At 54.7% G+C, this 25,643-nt stretch overlaps 5 protein-coding genes across 5 annotated transcripts; 2 read left to right on the top strand and 3 right to left on the bottom strand.

Annotated features, from left to right (window-relative positions):
* Positions 1-3,556: 3,556 nt before the first annotated feature.
* CGCA056_v009824 (uncharacterized protein) lies at positions 3,557-4,321 on the bottom strand (the record flags this gene model as incomplete). Its single annotated transcript, XM_037325071.1, has 1 exon — positions 3,557-4,321. One exon carries the CDS (start codon positions 4,319-4,321, stop codon positions 3,557-3,559), a length of 765 nt encoding a protein of 254 aa, XP_037176665.1.
* Positions 4,322-5,605: 1,284 nt separating this feature from the next.
* Positions 5,606-7,243, top strand: HCFC1 (Host cell factor 1; the record flags this gene model as incomplete). Its single annotated transcript, XM_037325072.1, has 1 exon — positions 5,606-7,243. One exon carries the CDS (start codon positions 5,606-5,608, stop codon positions 7,241-7,243), a length of 1,638 nt encoding a protein of 545 aa, XP_037176666.1.
* Positions 7,244-8,856: 1,613 nt separating this feature from the next.
* CGCA056_v009826 (Respiratory supercomplex factor 2-like protein) lies at positions 8,857-9,633 on the bottom strand (the record flags this gene model as incomplete). Its single annotated transcript, XM_037325073.1, has 2 exons — positions 8,857-8,915; positions 8,997-9,633. 2 exons carry the CDS (start codon positions 9,631-9,633, stop codon positions 8,857-8,859), a joined length of 696 nt encoding a protein of 231 aa, XP_037176663.1.
* A 9,361-nt stretch (positions 9,634-18,994) lies between these two features.
* Positions 18,995-21,289, top strand: SFP1 (Transcription factor SFP1; the record flags this gene model as incomplete). Its single annotated transcript, XM_037325074.1, has 4 exons — positions 18,995-19,647; positions 19,784-20,857; positions 20,915-21,095; positions 21,152-21,289. 4 exons carry the CDS (start codon positions 18,995-18,997, stop codon positions 21,287-21,289), a joined length of 2,046 nt encoding a protein of 681 aa, XP_037176664.1.
* A 1,179-nt stretch (positions 21,290-22,468) lies between these two features.
* Positions 22,469-24,861, bottom strand: ACBP5 (Acyl-CoA-binding domain-containing protein 5; the record flags this gene model as incomplete). Its single annotated transcript, XM_037325075.1, has 3 exons — positions 22,469-23,387; positions 23,438-24,371; positions 24,429-24,861. 3 exons carry the CDS (start codon positions 24,859-24,861, stop codon positions 22,469-22,471), a joined length of 2,286 nt encoding a protein of 761 aa, XP_037176923.1.
* Positions 24,862-25,643: the final 782 nt, after the last annotated feature.

A 25,643-nucleotide genomic window follows, 5' to 3' on the forward strand; every position in this document is an offset into this window, starting at 1 on the left:
TTCGATTTGTACGACAAGGCGATGAATTCGAGAATGCTGCTCCAGGCGTGTCCCGTCCGTCGCGAGTAAATACAGACTAGCAGATGGGTTATCGCCATAACCGCATGGGCCATGAGAATGAAAATGCAAAAGTACCCAAACCAGCCAGACGTCATCATGGCATACCCTCCGTAGTGAGCCTCTACAATCATTCGTGCTGAGCCGAACTCGTTCGAACCTGCCACAGATTTGGGAAGAAGAAAATTCTCTGCAGGCTTACCTCTCTTAACCAGAGCTCTCGCAGCGGTTTCATCCGGAGGGCTGAGAATATCTCCGACACGCCATCTTTGCAAAGGTTCCAGAAACCTGCTTGAATCGCTGTTAGGAGTACTGCCGCATCTCGATAGGGCTTCCACGATGGTTGTGACGATCCTCTCCTGAATGGAGACCGGATCCATCACATCGTTGTGAAAGCCTAAGTCCAGAATTCTCTCTAGGGTGGTCCTGTGTCGACCTTCTGAAATGTTTCCAGCAAGTCCGTTGGGAGTATCGTAAACTGGTGGATGGAGCGACTCGTACCAGCTAGGCTTCAGGCGGATTATACCTTCCCGAGTTGAGTTGGCCGAAGGGGCCTTTAGTGGAACACGCCACAAAGGCCTATTCAGTCTTGTGTCTAGCTCAACTTCGATGTTGCTATAGACCCTCCCGTTATTGAAGTCGTGCTCGATCACGCCACTCGACGGCGACATCTCGATGAACGTTTTGGCCTTTACCCAGCATGCGTCGATGGAGCAGGTAAGGAGGTTGGTTGTTCCAGCTAGAAAGTTCACGCTCTCTGCTTTTACAAATATGACCAGTCCGAGGGAGCTCGCTGCTTCACCGTTCCATACATCGATAGGAACAGCAACGATACGTTTGCGTAGATGAAAGATGCTGGTTTCGTTTACCAAGGTAGCGTTGGCTTCCATCATGCCCCTCTCGGATAGATGTTCCCGCACGTCTTGGAACACGTCAAGATAATGGGCTGAGGAAAGTTAGCGGAGAGGGTCTTTCTCTGAAAATCACAGACCGTCATGAGAGGTGGCCTGATGGACTCAGGCCGACCAAAGGCAAGAGGTATAACGAGTGCCAAGTCAATACCTGCTGCCTTCACTTGGAGGAGGGACTTCGGACGATGGCAAATGATCGCCAACGGGACGCTTGACGCAATAAATTCAAAAAGCAAAAGCAAACGTTCCGAAACCGAGAATCGAACTCGGGGCTATGCCTAACCTCTCATCAGGTTGAGAGGGCATCATGTTGGCCACTACACCATATCGGAGAGCGATGAAAAAACCAGCGACAGAAACTTCTAAGGACCTGGTGCTGTCGGCCCCACTCCGCGCTAGCGGGGAGTTTGTGTAACCCTTCCAGGGAAACCCCAAGCGTCGACGACCTCCGCCGGTCGTACGTGGACCGGATTTTCGGTGCAAACGAGTCATGGACCAGTTCACATCCCATGTCAGACCGTCTGTCCACAAATCCCGTTGCCTGCCGGAACGTATCCGTGCCATTCTCGCAAACGCATCCGAGCCGTCGGTTCTCACACCAACATCCGGATATTTCGAGAGGTGGGATTTGCCCACCACCCTCCAGCGAATGGACACCCGCCGCCCCCGGGGCTCTTGGGGAGAGACCAGAAGCAGAAACCGGTGCCGGTGGGTTGTATATTGGTGGGGACGAGTGACGTAGATCGATCTTTCTGCAGTTCATCGGAGAAAGGTGGTGATGTTCTCCCAGGATTCAGCTCAAGCGAGGGCGAATGTAGATGGTACTTCCGGCTTTGGGAGGGTGTTGTATACGATACATTTGTCTCTCATCTTGGTAAAGGGGATGTTCGTTTCTTGGCTAGGCCTCGCTTCGTACCTTGTCTGAACTGTTGTTAATCTCGTCTCCCCATCGATAGTCAGCGGGACGCTCCGAGTTTGGATGATAACGCTGGAGACTTTGCAACGTGCGTACATCAGCTGCTTCATGCTCTCATGAGTGTGTCGTGGCTTGAGTCGTGGAAGTTGCACGGCACCGTTAGCCGACCCATCGTGTGCTCGTCAGACTCGTCAGAGTTGGCAAGATTATGACGCAAGTCAGATATCATATCGGAGCCCGCGTGGGCTGCACGGAGGTGATCAACGTTGTATGGGGAATTCCTTCCGGTGCGGTTTATTATTCCTGTGCCCCATCCAATACACGTTGTGTCTAGAACCCGCCCCGGGCCTTGGCAGGAAGCTGGGACTGAATCATGTTCCGTGCTTCGGCGGCATCTTCAGTCCCCCGACTGCGGACTGTTTTCCCATATCCAACCTCCGGGGCTCCGCTCCAAGACTTCTCTCCAAGACCTCCTAAAAAGCTCCGGACGTGGGACCAGGTTGCGTGTGTCTCCAGGACCCTGGTTGGAGCACGTACGATGTGCTATTTCCAGGGGTCCCGAATCCGAGGGGATCTGCTTTGGGGACATGACCCGGATCTAACCTCTAATATTCACCGTTTGGATAGCGTTTGCAGTCGACAACTCGCATATAACGGTGGACGATGTCGTGATAGAGCGAGCACCCGCGGCACTGCCCAGCAACCAACCCTCACTGAGTCGAGACTCCCCAACTTCCTTGGCCAGCACCCAGACTAGCGTGGAGAGCATTTACGTCATCCAATGTCGGTAGGGCAGAATGAGTTGCCAGCTTATCATAGTTTCTGCGCTGCAAATATGATGAAACTCCGACGGGCGGCACGGGTTGCCCTCTTATTCCGATGGGGAAAGGCTTCGGAGGTTAAGTTGGTGTAACGTCAAACCTGAGATGACGTTCATGAGCTGTCTGGTGGAGGAGTTACTTTCGGAGATGAGGCTAGGTTACACAAGCCAGATAGCCGATGGGCGTCTTTTGAAGGGCGTTGGAAGTGTATCTCTGGTTGAACTACCCCGGATTGATGATGTGGGGTTTGACCAATGCTAGTATCGTCAGAGTGGGGGGGCAGAAGTTCTACTTGCGTGGGCGGTTGGCGCTTTCATGATGATTCATCTGATTCTTGGGGCGACTCTCATTTGTTGGTATAGAGAATAACCAGATTTATTCATTCCGCGATTTGAATGAGTCTAAGAGCTACTGGAAATACAGCGTGGGATTACTGATGAATTGTCATAGGCCAGGCTGGATATAATTAGATGATTATGAGTCCGGTTGGACGGAAAGAAACAGCCTACCAAAGGCTTTTGTTACTTGAGCGTGCGTCCCGGCCGCAAATAGTGCCAAGTGATAGGCGTACAGCCCATGCGTATTTTCAGGGAGCCAGTGAATTTCATTGCGAGAGTTGTAAGAGCAGTGGGTCACGCTGGTGAAAACTTCAGAGGTATACAGATACTATCATGCCCACCGCATTTACACGAAGATTTTGCTCTCTCATCCTAAGTATCTTGATAACCACTGATCCGACCAGGTCATCGTCGTTGGACAAGCGTACTCCCGAACGTAGATTTACCTACACATCGTTTCCCCAAATCCGGCCACAATTTTCGACCGAGACGCTCCGCATTGAGGGGCAATGCCTAGTCCTTCTCAGTGCCGGTCTCAAGCAATCGCTTGAGACGCACATACTTGTGGCAAGAACTTTTATTGATGTTGTTCTCGTCGATGCTCGTGTTCAGTCTGTTGACCTTTGACGCCCAGTCTTTCGTTTTATCACGCTGGAGCCACTGCTTGGGATCTTCACACCTTTCAAGCTCTTCCCGGACGATGCCTACAAAAATGTCCTCGATATCGAGATGAACATAGTCGTTATCCTCATTGTCCCCACAAACGCTGAAGTCCCATTCTTTCCAGATAAGCCGGTCGGCGAAGTCCATCAACAGGTCAAAAACCAAAGATGGCGCATTTGCCCTGGAGCCAGAGCGCCAAAGATCGAGAGCATGCCTCACAAAGGGAACGACTGCCTTCCCTATATGTTCAATATGAAATGTGCGGTTCTGGGGGTCGTATGCATCCTCTGTGGCTTTGGCTACAGCCCTGGACGCTTTCTTGCGAATCTCGTCTGCTCGCCGTTTGGTTCGCTCGCTCTCCGCCTTCAAGGCCTTGCTGGCGTAGGCCTGGAGATGTGCTTCAACGGCCTGCCCGCAGAGGGGATCAGAGAGCATTTCCTGGAAACATGACTTGAGTTCGGATAGCGCGATACGTGACAGAATGCCCTCCGTCGAATGCGGGTCCGGGTGATGACGTTTTGGGGATGTCTCTGCAAAGTCGAAAGTGTCGATAGGTCTCTTCATTGGTATCATTGGTCTCTTGGAGACGCCTATGGGTCTTCTGGTGCCGGCCATTGTGAGTGAGGAGGATGTTGAAGGAATCTAGATGATTTTGGTGATAAACTGTAGCCGACATTCCGTGCAAAGGTGTCTCGAAGGCAACTTCAACAATTATTTGGCGAATGTCACCACTCAGACGCGCCGAGACGCGACGTGGTAGGTACTTCACTTAAGACGTGGGGTAATATTGGACCCTCTGCAATCAATTTGAAGATTGCTTTTCTTGTTTAAGGCCAGTCCCCATGCCAACTAGCTAACTGCATGCAAAGGCAGGTTGACAGCGTACCAGACTGCTGTGGCTACATGACATTGAGCGCCAAGCACGAGCAGCCCCCGAACAACTTCCATCTGAAGTTTGAATAACCAAGACTTGATGCGCCAAAGTGCACACTGTCGACAGCGCACGCGACCAATCAGAGGGACCCCGGCCGACCGGTGACAGCGGCGCGGAACAGAAGGGTCGGGGAACACGACAGGCCAATGCAGGGGCCGTGGTGGTCCGAGCTTGGGTTTGGCGAGGGGGTTACCTGACCTGGAGATTTGATACGTGGATAGAATTAGGGACCAAGACAGCTAAAATGCCCCCCATGGAGGCTGCCCAAGTGAGTGGTGAACTGAGCCGACATGGGACCGCACTAACAAGGGCCCGTCACCGAGGCCAGCCCACCTGAGCCCAGCCAGCCAGCCCGGTGCCTTCCATTCCTTCTTTGCCTTCCTTGCCCGGGCTGGCCTTACCCGGCCCTGCCAACCTGCCTTACCTTACCATGACCTAGCACCTGGCAACTTCGTCGGGCTGCGCTGCCACTAAGCACCACCTCCTTCAGCACCAACGATCACACTCAGCACCCAGTGGTCCACCCCCGTCAGACACCTCCTTGCAAATCTCCAGCTGTGGAAGTGGGCAATGAATGGACCCGCGACCTAATCAACCTCCCTTAGACGAACCAGACCTGAAGCTGAGGGCGGGAACACTGGGAAGCGAGCAGCAGCAGCAGCCGCAACCAAAGGTGGGCTCCAGTCCTCCAGCATTCTGCAGCCAAAAACCACAACCAGAAGCACTCGACCCCCGAGTTATCTCAACTGCAACAACGACAGGCAAACAATTCCTTCACGACTCACGTGCGTCTACCTCGACTCTGCACCACCGATCCCGACCAATTGTCCCTGACGACGAGCCGAGCCTACTCCCTCGCTCTCCCTCTGCTGCTACCACCTCTCCTTCCTTGAGCCCGCAATCGCTCGCCATCGACAATCCACATTCTCGTGAGAGGGGGGCAATGACCATTCCCCCGCCGAACCATGGCTGATTCGGCCAGGTCATCGGACAAGATTCCCCGGTCCCCCTCCAAGGCGAAGGTCGTCCGCTCGCAAAGGATCTCCGGCCCGGCACAGACTCCCCCGCCGGGCGTCATCGGTGGCCTGCCTGACGACCTCGAGGAGCTGAGCGACCGTGACGTCGAGCACCACCGCCGCCTACCCTCCGTTCCGGGTGGCACCCTCCCCCGTTCCCACACCCCAGGCCATCTCTCCTCCAAGAGTCAAGATCGCCGTCGCAAGCACTCCGAGCTCTCCATCCGCCAACGCTCCCAATCCGCCTCGCAAGCACCCTCTCAAGTCCCCCCGACACGCACAACCCCAACGAGCGCGAACCCCCCTAAACCCCCGCCGACCTCATATCGACCAACTGGCGTCGATGCTCCCAACTCCAGCAACACCAACGACGGCTCCGAGTCTGCCGGCGGCCCCGGCTCAGACCGTGACGGCCGCCGTCCTGTCGCCATGCGCTCTACATCCGCCATAGCCGGAAAGGCTTCAATACCCTCCTCCTCAACAACGACACGTCAGCTATCAACCGCCGCCGCCGCCGCACGAGTCGCCGCGAGGGGGGCACATGTCCCCTTTCCACCTCTCCAGGACCCCAATACGGCGCCAGACGTGCCTCCAGCTCCATCGTCGGGCATGTACTGGTCTCGCGCACCCGTATCGGGTGCTCCGCACACCTCCCTCCGCGCCCATACCACAACGCTTGTCGGATCCAACATCTTTGTCTTTGGCGGCTGCGATTCCAGAGCTTGCTTCAACGAGCTATACGTCTTTGATGCCGATGCTTTCTACTGGTCTGTCCCCCACGTCACCGGCGAGATACCCGTTCCTCTACGCGCCATGACTTGTACCGCCGTTGGCAAGAAGCTGGTAATCTTTGGCGGCGGCGACGGGCCTGCGTACTACAATGATATCTACGTACTCGACACGACAAATTTCAGATGGCATCGGCCCAAGATTATAGGCGAACGTGTTCCATCCAAGCGCCGCGCCCACACCGCCTGTCTGTACAAGAACGGCATCTATATATTTGGCGGCGGCGATGGTGTTCGCGCCCTCAACGACGTCTGGCGCCTAGACGTCAGCGATATGAACAAGATGTCGTGGAAGCTCGTTTCCCCCCCTGAGCGGGCCCCGCCTCCTGGGGTCCGAGAAACCCGCCCAAAGCCCCGCGGCTATCACACAGCCAACATGGTGGGCAGCAAGCTCATCATCTTTGGCGGTTCCGACGGCGGTGAGTGCTTCAACGACGTGTGGGTCTACGACGTCGATGCCCACATCTGGAAGGCCGTCACCATCCCCGTCACCTTCCGCCGCCTATCGCACACGGCCACCCTCGTCGGCTCCTATCTGTTCGTCATCGGAGGCCACGATGGCAATGAGTACTCCAACGACGTCTTACTCCTCAACCTCGTGACCATGACCTGGGACCGCCGCCGCGTCTATGGTCTGCCGCCCAGCGGCCGTGGGTACCATGGGACAGTCCTCTATGATAGCCGCTTGTTCATCATTGGTGGCTTCGACGGGAGCGAGGTGTTCTCGGACGTATGGATGTTGGAGCTGGCCGTGCATGCATATTATTCCCAAATCAGCCATTTCACCATCGAGGTTTGAGGCCATTCCCTCCCCGCGCGCGCGTCTAATTATTGCTGCTATCTATACTAGCTAGTTGTTCTCTTTGTCTCAACTAAACGTGCGTGCGTGTGTGTGGTGTTTCGTATCCTGTTCTACTCTGTATCGTTACAAACCCTCCGAGTTACTACAGTATTTATGTTTGATGACGGAACGGCTTCATAAAACCCCGGTGGGCGGCAGGCAGGCATGCATTTTTCTTTATCTCTCGGTTGGAATACTGTAAACCAATACAAAAACACTCCAAAAACTCCGTTTAGAAGTGATGTTGTAATTTGCGACAAAAAAGACGTGACAATGCTGTCTAATTTGGCCCGCTGGGCAGATCAAACGTGACTTGCATATCATATCATCATATCTCTAGGAAACGAGTCAGTCTACATTGAGGTTGAATGGCAGGTACGTCATCTGAGAAGCGTGCCACCGGGCCGGTTCACTTGCTCCAGCTCGAAGTGGTTATCCGGTGAGGAGGGAGACGGAGAGATAGGTTACTCCAGGCGACATGGGTCCATCGTGACATACACTGAGATGGTGGGGTGTTGTCTTTCACCTTGAGGTATTGGTAGTTGGCACTGCAGGATATCAGGACAACCTAGCAAGCTGTCTCTGGCCTTTCGTACTGCAGAGTGTACGCACATGAAGAGAGAAATACAATGTCTATCAAACTTTGTCCCTTTTTCGTTTTCTCTTTCGGTATCACCGAATATGTTTCAGGCGAAGAACATGAAGAAAAAAAGGCTGAACTTCCCAGGAGATTGTTAACTGTCTCGTCGCGGGAGGATATTGACCTAGGGGGAGGTGAGCGGGGAAGATGTCTGCAGCAGCTATCCATCCGTAGGCCGGAGGAGGGGAGGGGTTGGTTGGGGTTGAAGTGAACGCGACTCAGAGACTGGATGATCGACGGCGGGGGTGGTGCGCCTGGCTTGCCGTTGTCACCGGTTTGGGGTTCCTGTGTACGACGGGGAACTCGAGAGTTGGAGAATGCTCTCCAAAAGGATACCTGGTTACACATTACAGCGATCTACCATACTGCATGTTCTATTCACGGCTCACGGAAACGAGGGACAGAGTGCGAGGGGCTCGCCAAGTTCGATTCGTTACCACCCCAGCTCTCGAGGCAGCTCAAGCATCAACCACGCACCCGCGTATCAAAAGAAGACAACAGAGGCAGGATAGCAGAATAGATAACATTAAAACAGGGATTGCATTACAGAGCTCCTTTTCTGACCGTTTTTGGAATCGTCAGGTTGTAGTAACCCCGGACCGTCTAAGTCGACTATCTCTTCTAATCTGAAATCGGCTTCACTCATGACGGGGTATTGCATCATGGTGAGGTTCACAGCCTGCGCAGTCGCCCGCCCTTTCCGTTAACGCCAGCAATGCAACGCAAGCCTCCAGTCCAGCTCTCTACTCCTCTGACTTTCCAGGAGAGGAGACGTTTTCGTTTACAGCTCATGAAGAGCTGCTTTAACGCGGTGACGACAAATAAGGGAATAAAAACAAAATTCAAAGGCTCGCCATCGTACAAGATGAATGTCGGTTAAGGGTAGATGCGTAGGTTGGCCATATCGTAACGGTGCTGATATCTGAGGCGTTTACTTCTGCTCCGCAGCCTTGCGGGCAGCGATACGACGCTCCTCGGCAGCGACCATGTCTGTTGGCGACATACGTTAGCATGGGTTTCGACGTGGGAGAGATAGCTTGGTGTTGGGGGGTATGACGTAGGTGAACTTACCCTTCCACAGGTCCTGACCCTCGTACTCCTCCTTGTGGATCTTCTTCTCGATCAGGTGCTTGTGCTCCGGGTCCTCGGGGTCGATGATCATGACCGTCTCCCAGCGGCCGGAGCCGGTCTTGACGTCGTTCATCTCAAAGGCGGCGGTGACGACGAGCATCACGAGGGCCAGAGCCTGGGCGTAGACACGAGCCTGGACGAGCTTCTGAGCGCCGGTCAGGTACTTGTTACGGTTGACGAGGGCGAGGGCGACACCCATGGAGGCGAGCCACGAGGTGAAGACGATGGAGTATCTGTTCTCGCGGCCCCACGCGGTGAACTTCTGCATCGACGTCTCGTTGGCTCTGGCCTCGGCGACAGCCCGCGCCGTCGCGTCCTGGTAACCGAACATGGGGTCCTTCTCGTGGCCGAAGCGGATGGATGCGCGGTCGGCGTTGACAATGGCTCCAAAGGTCGCCGACGACGTGACAAGGAAGGAACGGAAGGGAAGGGTCAACGAGCGGAAGGACTGGTAGCGCCTCGAGGCGATCATGACACCCGCGAGACCGACACCCAGACCGAGGGAACCGCCAATGAGGCCGCCCTTGACGACGACCTTGTAGTGGGCTTCCTCCTCTTCCTTGCTGAGGACCTTCATGATTGCGTTTGGTAATGTGCGTTGGTTGGGAGACTGATATGCACAGAAATGCTGATCGTTAGGTGGTTGCAAAAAGTTGCGCGCAAGTGGTTCTAGGTGTGCGCGACTGAGGGTTTTGGTGTCGTCGGGATTTGGATTGTTGGTCGTGGGGAAGATGATGTCGTACGATAGCGCCGGTGACGGATCGATGACAGATCGGGGATTAGCTGGGAATATAGCTCTTGGTTGGTCCCGTGTTTGTGTGCTGAGTTGGTTTCTCGGTATCGCAGGTACAGGTACTGATTCTCTTCTTCAGTGGATGTTGTGACTGAGGCGGATGAAGCAAACGAGGCTGAAGTCGACACCCAATGGTCCTTATATCTGGCATTCAATGCTGGAAGGCAAAAAAAATTGCTGGTGACACGCCGAACGGCGATTAAAATCCACGCCGCGGGGACGAAAAACCTCGCACAGGACCCAGAATCGTGCCATGAGGTTGAGCTCCGGCATGATGTAATGGGCCCTAGCTGCCCGGTCTTTGCCGCCCGGCCGTCGTTGAGTTCAGCGCCCTACGGCGCAGTACGGGTAGAACTGTAGCGGTTCTGCAGCCGCCTTCAGTGGACTCTGCGAAAGGCGAACTTTCCCAGCAGACACCGAGAAATTTCCGTCGTCTGAGTAAGCAGCCAACAGATGCTTCTGATTGGCCTAGACACCAAAAAACCCACTGCCTCGAAAGACACAAGGCGCCCGGCCTCCAATTCCCATCAGGCTGGCAGTCTGGCCACTTTGGCGGCGCTTCCTATTTTCGCCGTTTGCTGCAGCTGAAGAGCGTTATGTAATTCAAATGCCGAAAGCCAAACCATGCCGCGGGGAGTCCGTAACTTCACTAACCTCTGGGCCGGGGACCATTCTGCTCGCCGACTTTTGTCCTTTGAGGCTGTGGATTACAATGACTTTCTTCGGCTTGCTGGCGCTGGTCCCAGTCCTGTGACCACTGAAGCTATTCGTGAATCATCATTGTTGGCTCAGGTGAAGCCCCAGCACTTGCTGAGTAAACCAGCCCGTCTGATCGGGCGAGGCCGAGAGCATGCGCCTGGTCTTCGGCAGTATTCGCCGGCTTCTAGCCGCCTCCATCACTCTTCTAGAAGCCTGTTCGTCAGGTGCGATCAGTCAGGATGCAAATGGGCTGATGTTCAGCCTGGGCTTTCTGACATTCTTTCCTTTTGACACCACTCTGCAGGTTGGTGCAATTGCTTGGTGTACCCCAGATGTCATCCAGGAACGTGGTGTTGACATGTGTCGGTAATCTGTAGTTTTTGTTTCCCCCCCCCCCCCCCCCCCCCTTGAAGGTTGATAACATTGGTTCTTTGTCTCACAATTGCTGGCCAAACCGCCGGGTTCGGCCATGTTCGGCGGAAATTGCAAAAGTTGAAATTTCTCAGGTAAATATCCATAGGAAGGGATTGAATGCGACTCTGTCGGACCAAGAGCCCGATTTCAGTCGTTGAAATTGACGGATAATGCAAATCCTGTATCTCACCTCCTCGTATTTCCGTTGTAATGGAACTGCAGCTGTGGTCTGTCTTTCCGAGGGTGTCAATGTCGGCGCTTGGAGATGCCAACGTATTCAGGACCAAGACCGTATTTCGCAACGTCAACCAGATGGTGACCATTTGGGCGTCAAAAAAAACCAAGAAGCTCTAAACATTGTTCTTGGCGGTCGCTAAGTCAGAATGCAAGGGCGGTGAACGAAACTCGTCCCGTCGCCGTCCAGTGCAACTTCAAACTGCCCGAGCCCAAACTCTCCAGCGTGGCATCGTGTGTGCACAGTTGGGGTCGGTGCGGAAATAGGAGGTGACTTTACCTTAGGTTAACCCTCGACGAGTTTCGAAAGTCCTTGCGTTTCAGACCATCTAGATACTCAGGGACCTAGTCATGCAGTCCACGTCCATGATCCCACAGCACTTCCACACTTCCGATTCAGGGTCCTCGTCCTCATGCGGTGCATCCATCCGCAGTCTGCACCCCGTGCTCACCGCTGGTTGGATGAAGCCTTCTGGCTCTCTCCGAGGTACGCATGGCATGGCGTGGCAGAGCATGCTGCCGCGTCCGACGAGTCTACTTTGGTAGCAGCGAGAACGCCCACGCGCAAGGTCCAGGTCCCCTACGAATGTGATTAGTGTATTCGTAAACCCGTCGCACGGAGTATTGTTGATGAGGTGAGGGGCAGTCCAATCTGGTTGCGCCGCCTCATTCTTCAGCCCGAACCGTCTTCTAGAAACCTTCCACAATCCTTGCTAGGGTCAGGGTCCTCTGTGCGCCTCCGCCCTGCCACGTTCGCCCACAGCAAAGCCCGAAGAAGAATACGGACCCTTCACACCGACTGGTAGCCTTTGCCCGTGCAGTCAACAATGTCCTGGCATTTCATCTTGACGCATCTAGAAGGCTTTCCGAGAAGGCTGTTGCTGTTTCTTGCAACTAAATTGCGGCTTCATCGGTGGCTCTGTTTTGTGCGCCACCTCTGGAGCTCGCCGATACCTTAAGTCTTGCCTCTTCAGCCTCGAGCGTTGCTCTATTCGTTCAATCATCCGAACCGTTGGCCCTCCAGACCAGACTTCCTCTTGTTTGATTCATGTCTCATGCACCGTGGGAGTCGTGCGCACAGGCTGCTGCTTGCTTGTCTTGAATTATTGGGCGCAGTGTCCTTTCTACCCAATACGCCGCGTTCCGGAGCTCCATCTTGGGTGAACCTGGACCAAGCCTCATTAGATCGGCTGGCGCCGAGTCATTCGACCGGAGCGCGTCCGGCGTTGAAGACATTACGTATCTGTCTCTCTGCTCTGGTTCTAGTGCTGTGGAAGGGAGCCAGTCGCACAAATCCCGAGGGCCAAGGACCCATTTCACCCTGCACATCAAATGTTTGAACAGCTGAGGATGATCAACGAAGAACGTTGAAACCGAGGTAGCATCCAGCTGCCTGCAGACGAATTATCGAAGCGAGTCCGTTCCTCCTGTGAAGTCATACTCAGGGATCGGTCGTCTGCACCGAAGTCGCAAGTCAAGTCTTTACTTCCCAGGGTATCCTAACAATATCAGATGCCTGCTTGTAGGGTATTCAGACGTGTGCATGGCCGAGAAGTCAGAGGGCCAAATGGCTCTGCAGCATCGAGACACAAAGTCTGCATGCATACAATAATCTCCTGCCAAGAAGAGACCGATCGTCTCGTACGGCGGGACCCTTAGTATCCACACGTGTATTGGTGAAGAGTGATGAGCGGCGTGCCATGCAGTATCGAGATTGCGGCATTTCAAGCCAAACCCCGCTGCGGCGCCTGGCTCTCAACGTCTTGAAGGACGGCCGAACGGTGGGCAAACGCTGACATTGCCGTTGCCGTCTCCGCGATCTCGGCCGGGAAGTTGATAAGATGTAACACGAACGTTGGGGGCTCCGTGCCTGCGGGGTGCTGCGTGGATGGTGGTGTCAGTGTCAGTGGCTCGTCAGCCACGCGTGCGTGGGCGTCAGTCAAGGTGTGCGTCGTAACGGTCGACTGGGTCGGGGAGACGATTAAGGGAAACCGATATCGATGATAGACATGATCGCCTCAAAGGCATGATCCAACGTTTGCATCCAGGCGTGGCCATCACATGCAGGATGCAGTCAGTTGTGGAGTTCGACGTTGCAAGTCTGAACTGGACAGAGGTCCGGTGGAGGGGTTTGAGATCGAAGCTCATACCAAGATCGCATAGAGATCCGGTGTCTTGCGGGCACGACGTTGAAAGCCCTTGTTGCAACTCACTTGAGGACAATAAGCGAGAGAGTCCCCTGGAGATCTACAGCTCTTTGGAGCCCCCACCATGCACCATGATTCTTGGTGAGCTAGGACTCGTGGAAGAATCATGGCAGGAGGAGTGTGCCATAACCGACGGCGTTGAGCATCATTGGATCAAGAACAGTGACCGTTAGTTACGCCTAGACGATGCGCATGCATGCCAACATGGTAACCGATCCAAAGCTTGTTGGACGAGGAAATGATGTGCCGAAAACGAGGGTCGTTTGCAGCGGTGCAGCAGCTATCCACGTCCCGTCAAGGGTCGGCAGACTTCTGTTTGTAATTGCTCGCTTTGCGCGGCTGAGGAGCAAAGACGACATCTCTCGCGGACTGCTCCATAATCCATAACCCATGGCTTCCTGGGCCTCTAGTTTTGAAAGAACGATAAAAATGCCTCGGACTCTCCAAACAACCCACGCTCTGTAGCTGATGGGCCGGAGGAGTATGCATATCCGTCTACCACCTCAACATGTTGTCGATCATAGGTAGTGTCTACCACGGTAGGTAATGCGTCCATCTCCGGGAGAAATGTCCCACACCGCTTTTCAAGCATACGCACCGTGGCACCTCAGCGACGAAACATTTCCACGCTGTAGATGCTGCATGCCCTGGAGGCCAATGCACGCTGCTGCTGCTGCTGCTACTGCTGCTTCTCCTCCTCCTCCTCGTTGCTCCAGCTCTGGTTCCGCTCCTGCTCTTTGGCTCTGAGACATGGCAGAACCGTCGGCGAAATTGGGATTCGGGCCTGCAGCGCTTAGTGTTGACTTGGTAGGCGGCGTGCCAAGTTGCCAGTTTCTGCCAGCCAGCAGCGCCAGGGGCCATATCGTCCCTGAGGAGCAAAGTGTCAAGTGCCTCGCGCAGCCCACCCATGCGACGGTGAATTCATCCGGAGCGGGAGCGAACTCTGGGAAAGGCAGCAGGGTGTGCACGGCGAGCGTTAGGCTCGTTTTAGTTGTAGCGGCTAGCAGGGATGGAGCAGCCAGGCAGAGGCCTGGCGTCCCGAAGTTGGGCTTGGCTGCGCTTTTGGGGTGCCATTATCGAAGCTGTCATTCGTCGTGCCCGGCGTGGACCGCCATGGGAGGGTGGGGGGTTGTCCTTCTGCTCTGCTTCTGCAGGTCTTCGATGCACCGTGTTCCCAGCGTTCCATTGCCTCCACCGTATCCGTGAGGAATGACGGTAACTGGTAAGGCGAGGCAGGGTGCTCGACATTGCCAACCCACAGCGCGCTCCCGCCTGTACCAGGACCCTAAGCCCAGCCTTCGACCGACAGACCGCCTTCCTCACTGTAGTGGTGAAGTATGAGATCGCGTTTCTGCCACAATTTTTTTTTAATTTTTTTTTTTAACCCTCTGTGACATGCTTGCCGACGTCTCGGGGGTTTTTGGTGGGTGCAATATCTTGAGCTTGTCTCCGAAGTGCGTATATCAGCATCTGTCGTTGTCTGAGTAGTAGACTTCGGTTTTGCCGGAGGCTTCGAGCCCCCCATCTCGTATACACTAGAAGCCTCGGTCGTCTTGCGCCTGCTCCTCAGTGACATTCTCTTCTGTGTGCCTTGGCCAAAAAGTTGTTGCAGTCGTTCTAGACGGTCAATCACCGAAGACGGATAGCGGCTGGTGTATGCACGAGAGACAGTCATGGAGCATGGGGTGGCTAAACAACAGGCCTCCCCCCGACACTAAACGTCTGGTTATGAGTCAAGCATGGCAGCGTAAATGCGGTTGTGCGGCAGCCTTGTCCATTCACGTCGTAGAATATTCATCCGTCGGTACCGTAAGATCCACCAACGCAGTAAAAAGACTGGGCAATTTCGTAGCTCTTGACGTTGATTTCCTTTGGTGACCGCCACGACCTTTACTGCCAGCCGGAGCTCTCGTTCAAAGTTTTGTGGAAATCGCCTGCCATGAAACTTGGGCTTGGCATGAGCTCGCTGCGCAGTACGCATAGTACTAGAGAGAGTGCTTTCCAAGATACCCTTCATCGTGGGGTCATGGCCGATCGGACGATTGACGCCAGCAATTGGCTTGCGCGTGGTGACGTCTCAGCTGGTAAGGCAGGACGACGATCGTTTGCAAGACAGCGCCCACCAGCCTCCCTCCCTCCTTCCCTCTCTCCCTCCCTCCCAGCCCAGCTTGGAGCGGTTCAGGCACAGCGGATATCTCAGACAACAGCGGCACAGGCGCCGAGCCAGCCTCTTCGAATTGCCTTGCTGCTTTTCGCATAGCCCAGCGTACCGGGTTACTCGAAGGGGCGGGTTCGCATGGCCATGATGGGCAACGTGGATCGGGCCTGTGCGCGAAATGTTGGTCTTGAACTTGAGAGGTGATGAAATCAGGAATGGTCCCGCTGTCCCAGGTACGTATCCATCCGCATAGCATTGTGTCGTAGGCGGTGGGCGAGGGATGGCAAAGCCTGGAGCTGCCTTGCAAATCGACGGGTTCCAGTAAACACAAGGACCTTGACCTTGTCTCTGGCCAGGGAAGGTCTCCAAGATACTGGGTCAATCACGTAACGGGCTGGATCCCGCTCCGTCCCCTGTGCCTGAGAGCTGGTTGAACATGGGAATTTGGCCTCAGAGCCCCTCCTTAGCCGTCTGCTGGTAATTTTCTCGGAGTTGAAGAGTTGTGACGGAAAGTAGCAGGTGGTGGTTGAGATTGCATTGGACGGTGATGCGTGTAAGTGGTTGCGGTGGATGGACAGTGACAGAGGATGTGTAGGCACACCCTCGCTTGCGCGCCGTCTCGAAAGAGGGCCCAGGGGACCTTTTTTTTGGGGGCCGTCTGGGATGGTGCCGGTACTTGGGAACGGGTGCCGCTGGCGGCTGGATATGTGGCGAGAAGCAGATCCAGGAACGGGTTCGATGCGGTGTACGGATACCTAGCGTGGTGCAGCGGCAGAGGGCGATGATGCTGATGGTGGTGAGGTGGTTGAGGTTATGGACACTCGGGCAATGGAGGAGTGTCGACTCTCTCTTGCAAGCTGCAGCATGGAGGTGGATGGATTGATGGGTGCTAGGAAAAGAGGCACATCCGCCGCGCGGTGAGGACGGCAGTGGTCGCAGGCAGGTCCACGTCTCGATTAATGAGCATGCGCAGTGTGGTGCTTAGAGACCAATGGGTGGTCCGTCAGAATTGCTTCTTTTCCGGCCGTGGGAGAAAAAAGGTCCCTTTCCCTTTGGATGCCCTGGCGCCCCTGGTAGAGCCGCCAGCGAGTTCGAGTCGTTGCTTCTTTCTCGTCTGTTGTTCCTCCGCTGGTGGGGCGTGCCATGCTTGTTGTCGACTGAGATACCCTGTCACGCCTGTTCTGCTTGCCTTACCTTACCTTCTCGCGTGTTATCATTCGTCGAGGTTGGGCTCTTTGCACTGGGGGACTTGAGGACGCGCTTGCCTGCCAACTCTTTCCTTCCTTCCTGCTGGCTTCCCGCGCCTCTTTCCTGATGTTGACGCCTCCGTCGTTCATGCGGAGCCGAAGCAGAGCAGGAGCTGGAGCTGGAACTGGAGCAACACGGGCGGGCAGGGGCAATGGAGAGGTGCTCCATGGTAGTGTACTTGCTACTTCACTTTTTCGGATGTCGCAGCTACCTCCTACCCACGCAGCACTGTCACTCCTGCCTCGTCCGAGTACGTGGTGTGTCTGGTCCGTCCCTCTCTCTCTCTCTCTCTCTCTCGTCCTTTTTCTTTTTCCCTCCCAACTACCTGCCACACCTGTCTCGATGTAGGCTAGGTAGGTGGCTAGGTATTGAAGGCAAAAGAGGGAATGGACGGCAGCCAGAACAGACACCAAACGCCGTGAACCTTACTCTGCCAATCTAGTCCCTAGTCGCCCACCGTTTGCTGTTGTCGAGTCACACTATGGTCCGTCGAAGAGTCACTGACCGTTAAGGTGTGTGTCTGTGTGGCGGCGGCGGCTGCCATTCGTCCGCATCTTGTTCCCGTCGTCGTCGTCCTCCAGTTGGTTGTTTGGTTGCCTGCCTTGCATTGGCTTTCTTTGGCCGTGCCCCGATGTAAGCCAAAAGGGAGCCTTCACTTTTACCTGGAGAGCAATGGAAACCTAAGGCCCAGCCGGCTCAACCAGGTTCACTACGATGCCCCTTCCCGCATCACCATCGCCTGCCTTCCGAGTCTAAACCACCGTAGTGCCCGTATGGCTTGCTAGACATTTACATACAAACAGTCCTCCTGCTCCGTACAGAGTACATGTCACTCCCCTGCTGCCCTTCTCCTCTCCTTCGTAGTGTCCCCTCCGTCCAACGCCCCCAAACGTCGGCCGAGCTCTGCCTTACGGATACCCTCCGCGCGTGGTCCTCACCTCCTTCATCTTGGGCCGATCTATGGAACCTTGAGCCCGGACTGGCTACACAGGTGCAGGTACCTCGACACTGGGTCAACCTGGATCTAATCTTGAGTCGAGTCAACACTCGCATGCGCATCTCCAGCTCCCCCATACTGCAAGCCTTCTTATTCTTAACCCCTTCCCCATCCCGTCGCCCCTACCCTTCTCGCATTCCACTCCTACCTACCCCGAGGTTTGCTTTTTCCAAATCATATATACTTGGACTGGCCCCCTCGTAGCTTTGACAGACTGCACATACATCTTTGTTGTTATTACGATCATTCTACCCCACGTACGAGCAGCATATCTTCGTTACCGCCTTGCAACGAACCGGTTATAAGACGACCACTTATAATCACAACAAACAGCGTCGTCGTCCACGCAACCTCATACATCATCCTCTCCTTGGACCGCTGCGACCTGGTCGAATAGCATCTCAAACTATCGATGGGCCCTCTCTTCTTCCTCAACAAGACACAATCAAAGAATCGGACCTACCGTCGAGTCGCAGCACCTTTGCAAAGGAACAATTCCGCTGTCACCAACACTGCCGCCGCCGGTCGGATTTAGTTCCTCGAACACCGGACGCTAAGAACCGTAGGGCTTTGCGTGCCTCCATTACGTGTTGCCCCTTGGTTAAGAAATCGCCTCTGCCGGCCTTCGATCCGAATCTACTGGTCATTACCAATACCGAGCCGTCTCTCTTCCGTCGTGTCCGTCGTCGTCGTGTCGTCGACGTTCCCGTTGTCGCCCCCATCGGCCCCCCAGCCCACCTTTATTTGCCTCCCCGGTCACCCACGGTGAATTGCCAGCAGCCCAGTGCTTCTGGTACGCATACTATTTTATTGGCCCAAACTCTCCAGCAGCCGACCAGGTACACAACGGCCATATACCTTTTGTCGAGTCCTCCTCACAAAACGCAGTTGACCTTTTGCGACTGCAGCGACAACAAAAAGATCGAGAGAGTAACCAAAAAAAAAAAAAAAAAGTTACTCGGCAACGCAAGAACCAGGAACACCAGCTCCTCACACACGGAATAAACCCCTCCCATCTGCATCACACTCACTGCTAGTCGAGACCGGACTCGATCTCCTTTTTCGGGGCGCATCCGCCGGCTGCAGCAGGTAGCCCGATTTAATAACTACCCACAAAAAGGGTCGAGAAACGTTCTGGGTGCCACGGTCCCCTACCTAACCCAATACAACGGCTACTTCCCAGCTGACATGAGGAGCGCCTTTCGCTGGTTAAACCCAACAAGTACCGAGGACCCGTCCAACCGGTCCACCGCCGCCGCCCACAACAGACAAGACAGGCGCACGCCCATTACAAGTGACTGCGCCAGCGCCGATAATATTAGTTATCGTGCGTCGGCGTCCTCGTCTGCTTCTGACAACGCCTTCGCTTCTCCTTCACCAGGCTCCTCCAACTCAACCTCTCTTACCCCCAACTCGCCTTCCCCTCAACCCCTCACACCCACCGACTCTTTTGACGTGCCTGATTCCCGTCCAAGCGTGTGGTCGTGCAAGCCAATCACCATCGCCACGCCCACTCGCGATCTCTCACGCTCCCCCTCAGCTGTCCCCGCCAAATCCAGCTTCGAAAGAAATCCCTTCCAGCTGCCCGACGAACTCCTCAACTTTCCTCCCATCCCGACCAAGAGCATCGATATGACCACTGGCCCCGCCATGGATTCGGCCATGGGTCGGAGTCGTCAGGACTCCTTTGTCAGTGCTGGCCCCAAGCCCATTTCTATGGCCAACCCCAATCGCGATCATGTCAACCGCCAAAGACGTGAGAGTCTCGGTCTTGCTGGCAGCCTGATGGGTGGCAATTCCAGCTGGGCCCCCATGTCCTTCGGTAGCTTCATTCGCGACGAGTAAGTTTAATCCTGTCTACTCCTCAAGAGACGCGCCTCCTCGGCGTCGCCAAAACCACAAATTTCGTGAGACTCGGGCAATACAATATCCCCTCACCTCCTACAGAACAATAGATCGCTGATTTTGTTGCGCTAGTATTGCCATGGCCGGCACCTCGCCCTTCGCTCACCAGGCATCGCCATCTTTCCACTCCGGCTCGTACTTGCCTAAGCTGGAGGCCAGCTTCATGAAGGACTTCACCTGCTGCGGCCTCAACCTACCCAACCTGCACGATCTTCTTCAGCATTATGAGGAGTCGCATACTCAGCCGAGCCCGAATACTGCGCGCAATGCGCCCTTCTCGGTCATGTCTACACAACCGTCTTCCAGAGCAAGCAGTGTAAGACCGCAGACTCAGCAACAAAATACGGCTTCCTTGTCTCAACTCGGCCAACAGAGCCGTCCGGGTTCGAACCTGGGTGGCGGCATCGGAGGCATCGGCATGCAATTAGGCCAGCAAAACATGTCGGGCCAGCAGAGCCAAATGTCACATTTGGATGAGATGGAGACCGTCGGCGACATGGAGATGGATGACGCGCTTGGGCACATGGAAATGGACGACAGCCAGACCCAGCAGCGAACAATGTCCCAAACTCGCACAATGTTCGGTCAACAGCAAAGACCGCAGTTGCATGTCAACGCCTCGGGCCTCACTCAAGGATTGCGGACATCTCAGCCAGCGACGCCTGCAGCCGCGAGCTTTGGCCTGCAGCACAACCCCACCGTTTCCTCCGTAAACACGCCCACGCTCACCACGCAGCAAACGCCTCAGCAGCAACGATCGAACAACGGTTTTCTCCAGAACTCTCAGATGCAGTCTATGGATGACATGGACGAGGATCTGCCCGGCATGCCAATGGGCGGCAACATGGAGCTGAATGGGTCAAACTTTGGGGATGTGAACTTTGGCAACTCCAGCACGAACCCCGAGTTCTGCATCAATGATCCTGCCAAGCACCTCTATAGTCCTGGCGGCGCACTTAGCAACCAGCAACGGGCTATTCAGCAGCACCTTATTGGAATGGGTTTCGATCCAAGCCAGCCCAACAGCCCTGCCAACAAGGCCCTTATCCAGAAGTTTGGCGCAATGATGGTTCCCGAGGAGCACAAGCCATTCAAATGTCCCGTCATCGGCTGCGAAAAGGCGTACAAGAACCAGAATGGCCTCAAGTAAGTTTGTAATGACTCTATTGGTGTGGAACTTGTGCCTGACCATGACTCAAACAGGTACCACAAAACTCACGGCCACCAAACACAACAATTGCACGAAAACGGCGACGGAACCTTCTCTATCGTCAACCCCGAAACCAGTGCACCCTACCCTGGCACTTTGGGCATGGAGAAGGAGAAGCCGTTTTCCTGCGATGTGTGTGGCAAGCGCTACAAGAACCTGAACGGTCTCAAATACGTTAGTTGTGCCCTATTATCGCACTGGCAAGACGCCGAGGCTGACCCGAAGCACAGCACAAAGGACATTCCGCACCGTGCAACCCCGACTTCAAGTTCCTGGCTGCGGGGCTCCAGAACCTCACTAGCCTACCGGGTCTCATGGAGAATTCCATGTCAAACCTTCCTGGGATCGGCGAGGACCAGATGATGTAGGCGCACAGCGGCAACGTCGTTTTGGCGGGATTTCCCCGATCGATTCATCCCCCACGTGGTACTGAACTTTGCCACGGTCAAGGGGATTTATTGAATTCTCAGCAACATCCCGGCTTGGGGCCTGGAAGCGTCCAACCAGAAACCCGTTCCCACGGAGTCGGTTTGCAGCATATCGTGCGGCGTTTGATTGCTTTCGCGGACATTTTATTTTCGGTCGATTATCAGCTCGACCAAGTCTGCTCTTATCCGTTTTATACCCTCATAGACTTACCAGTGACGTTTTGCGACCGACCACGATACACCCTCCTCTAGAATTAATACGAGCCTCGGAGACGACTGGGGACAGACAGCTACGGGCAATGGAAGGACACCAGTGCTGCTCGACTTCCCAGCGCTTCAGTCTTCTTTGTCAATAGTTGACAACCTCATGTCGGGGTGTCTTTTTGACCTTTTCCCACTGTTGTGGTTGCTACTGGTAACCCCCAATTTCCCGGAAGCACAGAATGTTGTCCAGGAATACGAACGAAGGAAAGAAGGATAAGCAAAAGGGAAGAAAAGAATTGCATGAAGTGCAGAACGAACATTGGCCTGACGGGTCTTTACGAGTTTGGACTATGACGAGGAGAAAAAAGGGCTGGATGGTTGTTTTTACAAAGAACTTGGGTCATTAAGCGGCCTGGCCTCCTTTTCTGGGATGGCGATCTCCCCTCGACAGCGTTTGTAGCTAGGGCAAGGATAGTTGGTTGATGAATGTGATTATGCGGGCGTTGTACGACGGGTACTGGTTGGGAAAAGTTGAAGTTGTATGTTGCGAAGTTTTTTTTATCAAAAAAATAGACTGAATGGATTGAGCTCTCGCAAAAGAGAACAATAATCGTATCTAGTGCTGACATTGATGTATGGGATATCTCGTCTACAGGTCCTCAACTCCAGCGCGTGTCCCTCCTGTAAAGCAGCTTGAATAAAGAATGAACAAGGCAAGCAAACCCAACACCAGCATATGCGATAAACAACTACCCATGCGCCCCATTGGTGATCCCACGTGAACCGCTCCGTCGTCAATTGCAAGCCGTCGAACCGCAGCACAGGCAGTGCCTAGCTAGACGCATGTTCTCATATTTCCCGATGAGAACCACCCCATGTTGGTGTAAATCCATCGACTTGGCTTCATGGCAAAACTCATGTCATCTCCATCCCGTCTTCGTCATCGGCCTCGCTGTCCAGAAGCTGCGTGTGGTTGCTACTGATGCTCTCCTTTCGGCTGACAATAGAGCATCCATCGCCGAAGCGGGTGCCAGCCAAACCACCAACGTACTCAAGCTCATCGCCACCAACAACACGCCCCTCCATGTCTATCTCCTGTGATAGCTCGACCAGTGCCGCACGCGGCAAGCGAAGGAAACCCTGAGTTCGAACTATCCGGCCCCAGTGTAGGAGGCAGAATTGTGCCGCACGTTTCCGCAGCCAATCCTCATTGGCAAGTCCAGCACAGTGCCAGATGATGCAGGCATGGTCGACATCCAGCTCCTTCGACAGCCGGTTCACACAGAGTAACCGCAAATGTGGTATTCCGTAGATGTTAGACATGACGAGTAGCCCGGCCACATCAGACAATTCGGTGGTGGCGCCACTTTCATTCACCGATGTACCGTGAATGCTGTCTGTGTAGAGATAGTAGAGAAATGCTTTCACAACAGTGTAGGGCTCCGGAATATGCATTCTCTTCGTGTGAAACTCAGCCATTTGAGAGTTATAGAGGCGGGCAAAGTGTGGCCAGCGAGCCTGAAGAATAAGCTTGTGAACGTGAATAGGCTGTGAGGTGGGTGCATCAGGGGCGAGCCAGTTCTGATCTGCTGAAGCGTTGACATTTCGGCTCATCATATCGTCGTCCTCATAATCGCCCTCTGACGCGGTGATACTAAAGTCGGTCCCGCTGCCTGTCTCTGGAGGCTGGTCAAAAAGTTTGGCTAGGTCGGCACCAAGGCCTTTGGACGGCTGGTCTATGACTCTCGTAGTTGGCCTGGATTCTGTGCGCGGCTCGGAAGAGATATTACTTCCAAGAAAGCCGTACCGACGAAGATCCATCTCCATAATATCACTAGTCACAGTCAGTATGGTATCCGGCTCATGAGGAGCGGTGCAGCTCACCTTAGATATTCCTCGAAACCATTAGGGCCAAGGTCGGCTGCGGCAGGATCGGTGGGACATCCGAGGAGCCACGCCTTCGTGCCATCCTCATTCATCGTGCAGTAGTGCCAGCGGTACCCGTTTTTGAATATTTCACGACCTTCGGCGAGCTTTTGCCACCTTAGTGTTGGGAGATCTAAGGCCGACAGTGAGCATTCCTTAGATGTGATGATTGTCGATGGCGTGACGAAATCAAGTAGTGCACCTGACGAGTAGACATGAAAGTGAATCCCAGAACCCTGAGAGGGTATGTTGGGGCCGGACACAAACTTTAAAGACGAGATCGTTCCAGGTGCCATCGGGGCGAACGTCTTGAGTTGAAAAGATGGCGGGTTGACCTGTTGGGTGCGAGAGTTGGCGGCATAACCAGAGGCTCCGACGGCTGGGGGAGGATGGGATAGTGTGTATGGCTGTCTCGGGGAGCCGACTGTTCGACTTGTGCCTGTTTGTCGGTCGAAGATGCCGACATGAGGAGAAGATTCGAAGGCTGGACTGCCTTTCAGATCTAACCACCACAAATCTCCAATCTTGTCCATGTCCTCGGAGAGGCCGCCGAAGACCCAGACTCGGTCGCCCCAGATGTAAGCGGAGTGGTCGAAGCGCCCCACGAACCGCCAGGAACGAGACCATGTGAAGGTCTTCAAGTCGAGGTAGCATATATCATCGAGCACGTAATTGTCATGGCCAGTTATGCCGCCGACTATGAACAACTTGTCTTCGTGGAGAACAGCGGCATGCCTAGCTCGTCCTTTTGGAACGGGGCCCGTCACCTGCGGTTGTGTCCAATGTGCCGTCTTCAAGTCGAACATTATCAGGTCTGAAAGATACGTCCTGTGCTCGTTCTCGCCGCCAAAGACAAGCAATTTGTCGCCTTGGTACAAGGTAGCCGTGTGGCCTGCAGTTAATTGTTAGGCGACGACGAGGCAGCGGGATGAAAGCTGCAATTACTTACCCATACGCACACCGGGGATATCGCCGTAGTTGTCTACCAGGCTCCATTGATGGCTGATCAAATCCAGCTTGAGAACATGGTTGTACACCTCATCGGTGTATTGGTCAAAGCCTCCAAAAGCGTATATCTGATTGTTGCCGCAGTAGGTGACGGAGGCATTGACGAGACAGGCAGGGCGCTGGCCTAGGGTCCTCGTGATTCGAGGTCGGTATCCATCTAGCGTTCCTCTGTTTTTAATAGGGGAGTTGGGCATGATGTAGGTATTGTTGCTTGATGCCGCAGAACCTGGAGTCTGGTCCATCGGCGACGGCGTCGGCTGCTGCGATGGCGTCGAAGAAGAGGACGACGCTGGTAGAGCCTGGTTCGTCGGGACGCCAAAAAGAGACTGTGAAGAGGGCACTGGAGTTCCTGGTTGAGGCTGCGGCTGAGCCATGGTGAGCGGACAGGGTAGAGTTCTCGAGTGCTATAAAATCATCCCAATCGTGGCCGAGGTCGCAACGAGGATTCGCAGGCCTTGAAGTCTGCGGGTACGAAGGTGGAGGGCCGACAGCGAGGAAGAGGAGTCTTGGAGGAGGTTGACACCACAGTGGGTAGTGCAGTGTCGCCTGGTGTCGTGTCGTGTCGTGTTTTGTCGTCGTCTCTGTTCGAGGTTGCGGATTCGCAGAGACGAGGCAAGAGCAGATGCGGATGGGGGACTCGGATGGAGGGTGCAGGCGCGAGTGCAATCTCGATAGAGATAGTGGACAGGCGATAACGAGATGGCGCTGCCGTCGCACGCTGCGATGGTGGAGGTCAAATGTTCCTGCATTGACAATCCGAGGCCTCTATTAATTTTGGGCACGTTTGCACCAATGCCGCACCCTGCACAATTGCGCAGGCGCTGCACCTCTGTCGTGGCAACTGCCAGGGAAGGGGCCCCTCCTCTAATTGGGTAGCCCGGTTGACGGCAGCAGCCGGCCCTCAAAAATTTGCTGCTCGTGACTGACTGCCCGTCCACCGCTGGTGCAGTCTGTCATTGGTGGCGTCAGAGGCTCCACTCTGTCAGTCGTGACATCCACCACCGTCCTCTAGGTGAACATGGCCCGAGCGTCGTTGCCCGGCCGCAACAATGGTGGGGCACAAAGTAAATAAAAGAGGTCGAGAGCTCCTGACCAGCTTGAAGACATCTCTTCTCTGTACCCAACCTCATCACTTCGCAAACCTCCTCAAACCTCC

This window comes from Colletotrichum aenigma (assembly GCF_013390185.1).
Source record: "Colletotrichum aenigma strain Cg56 chromosome Unknown KSG_Cg56_contig06, whole genome shotgun sequence".
NCBI classification, from domain to species: domain Eukaryota; kingdom Fungi; phylum Ascomycota; class Sordariomycetes; order Glomerellales; family Glomerellaceae; genus Colletotrichum; species Colletotrichum aenigma.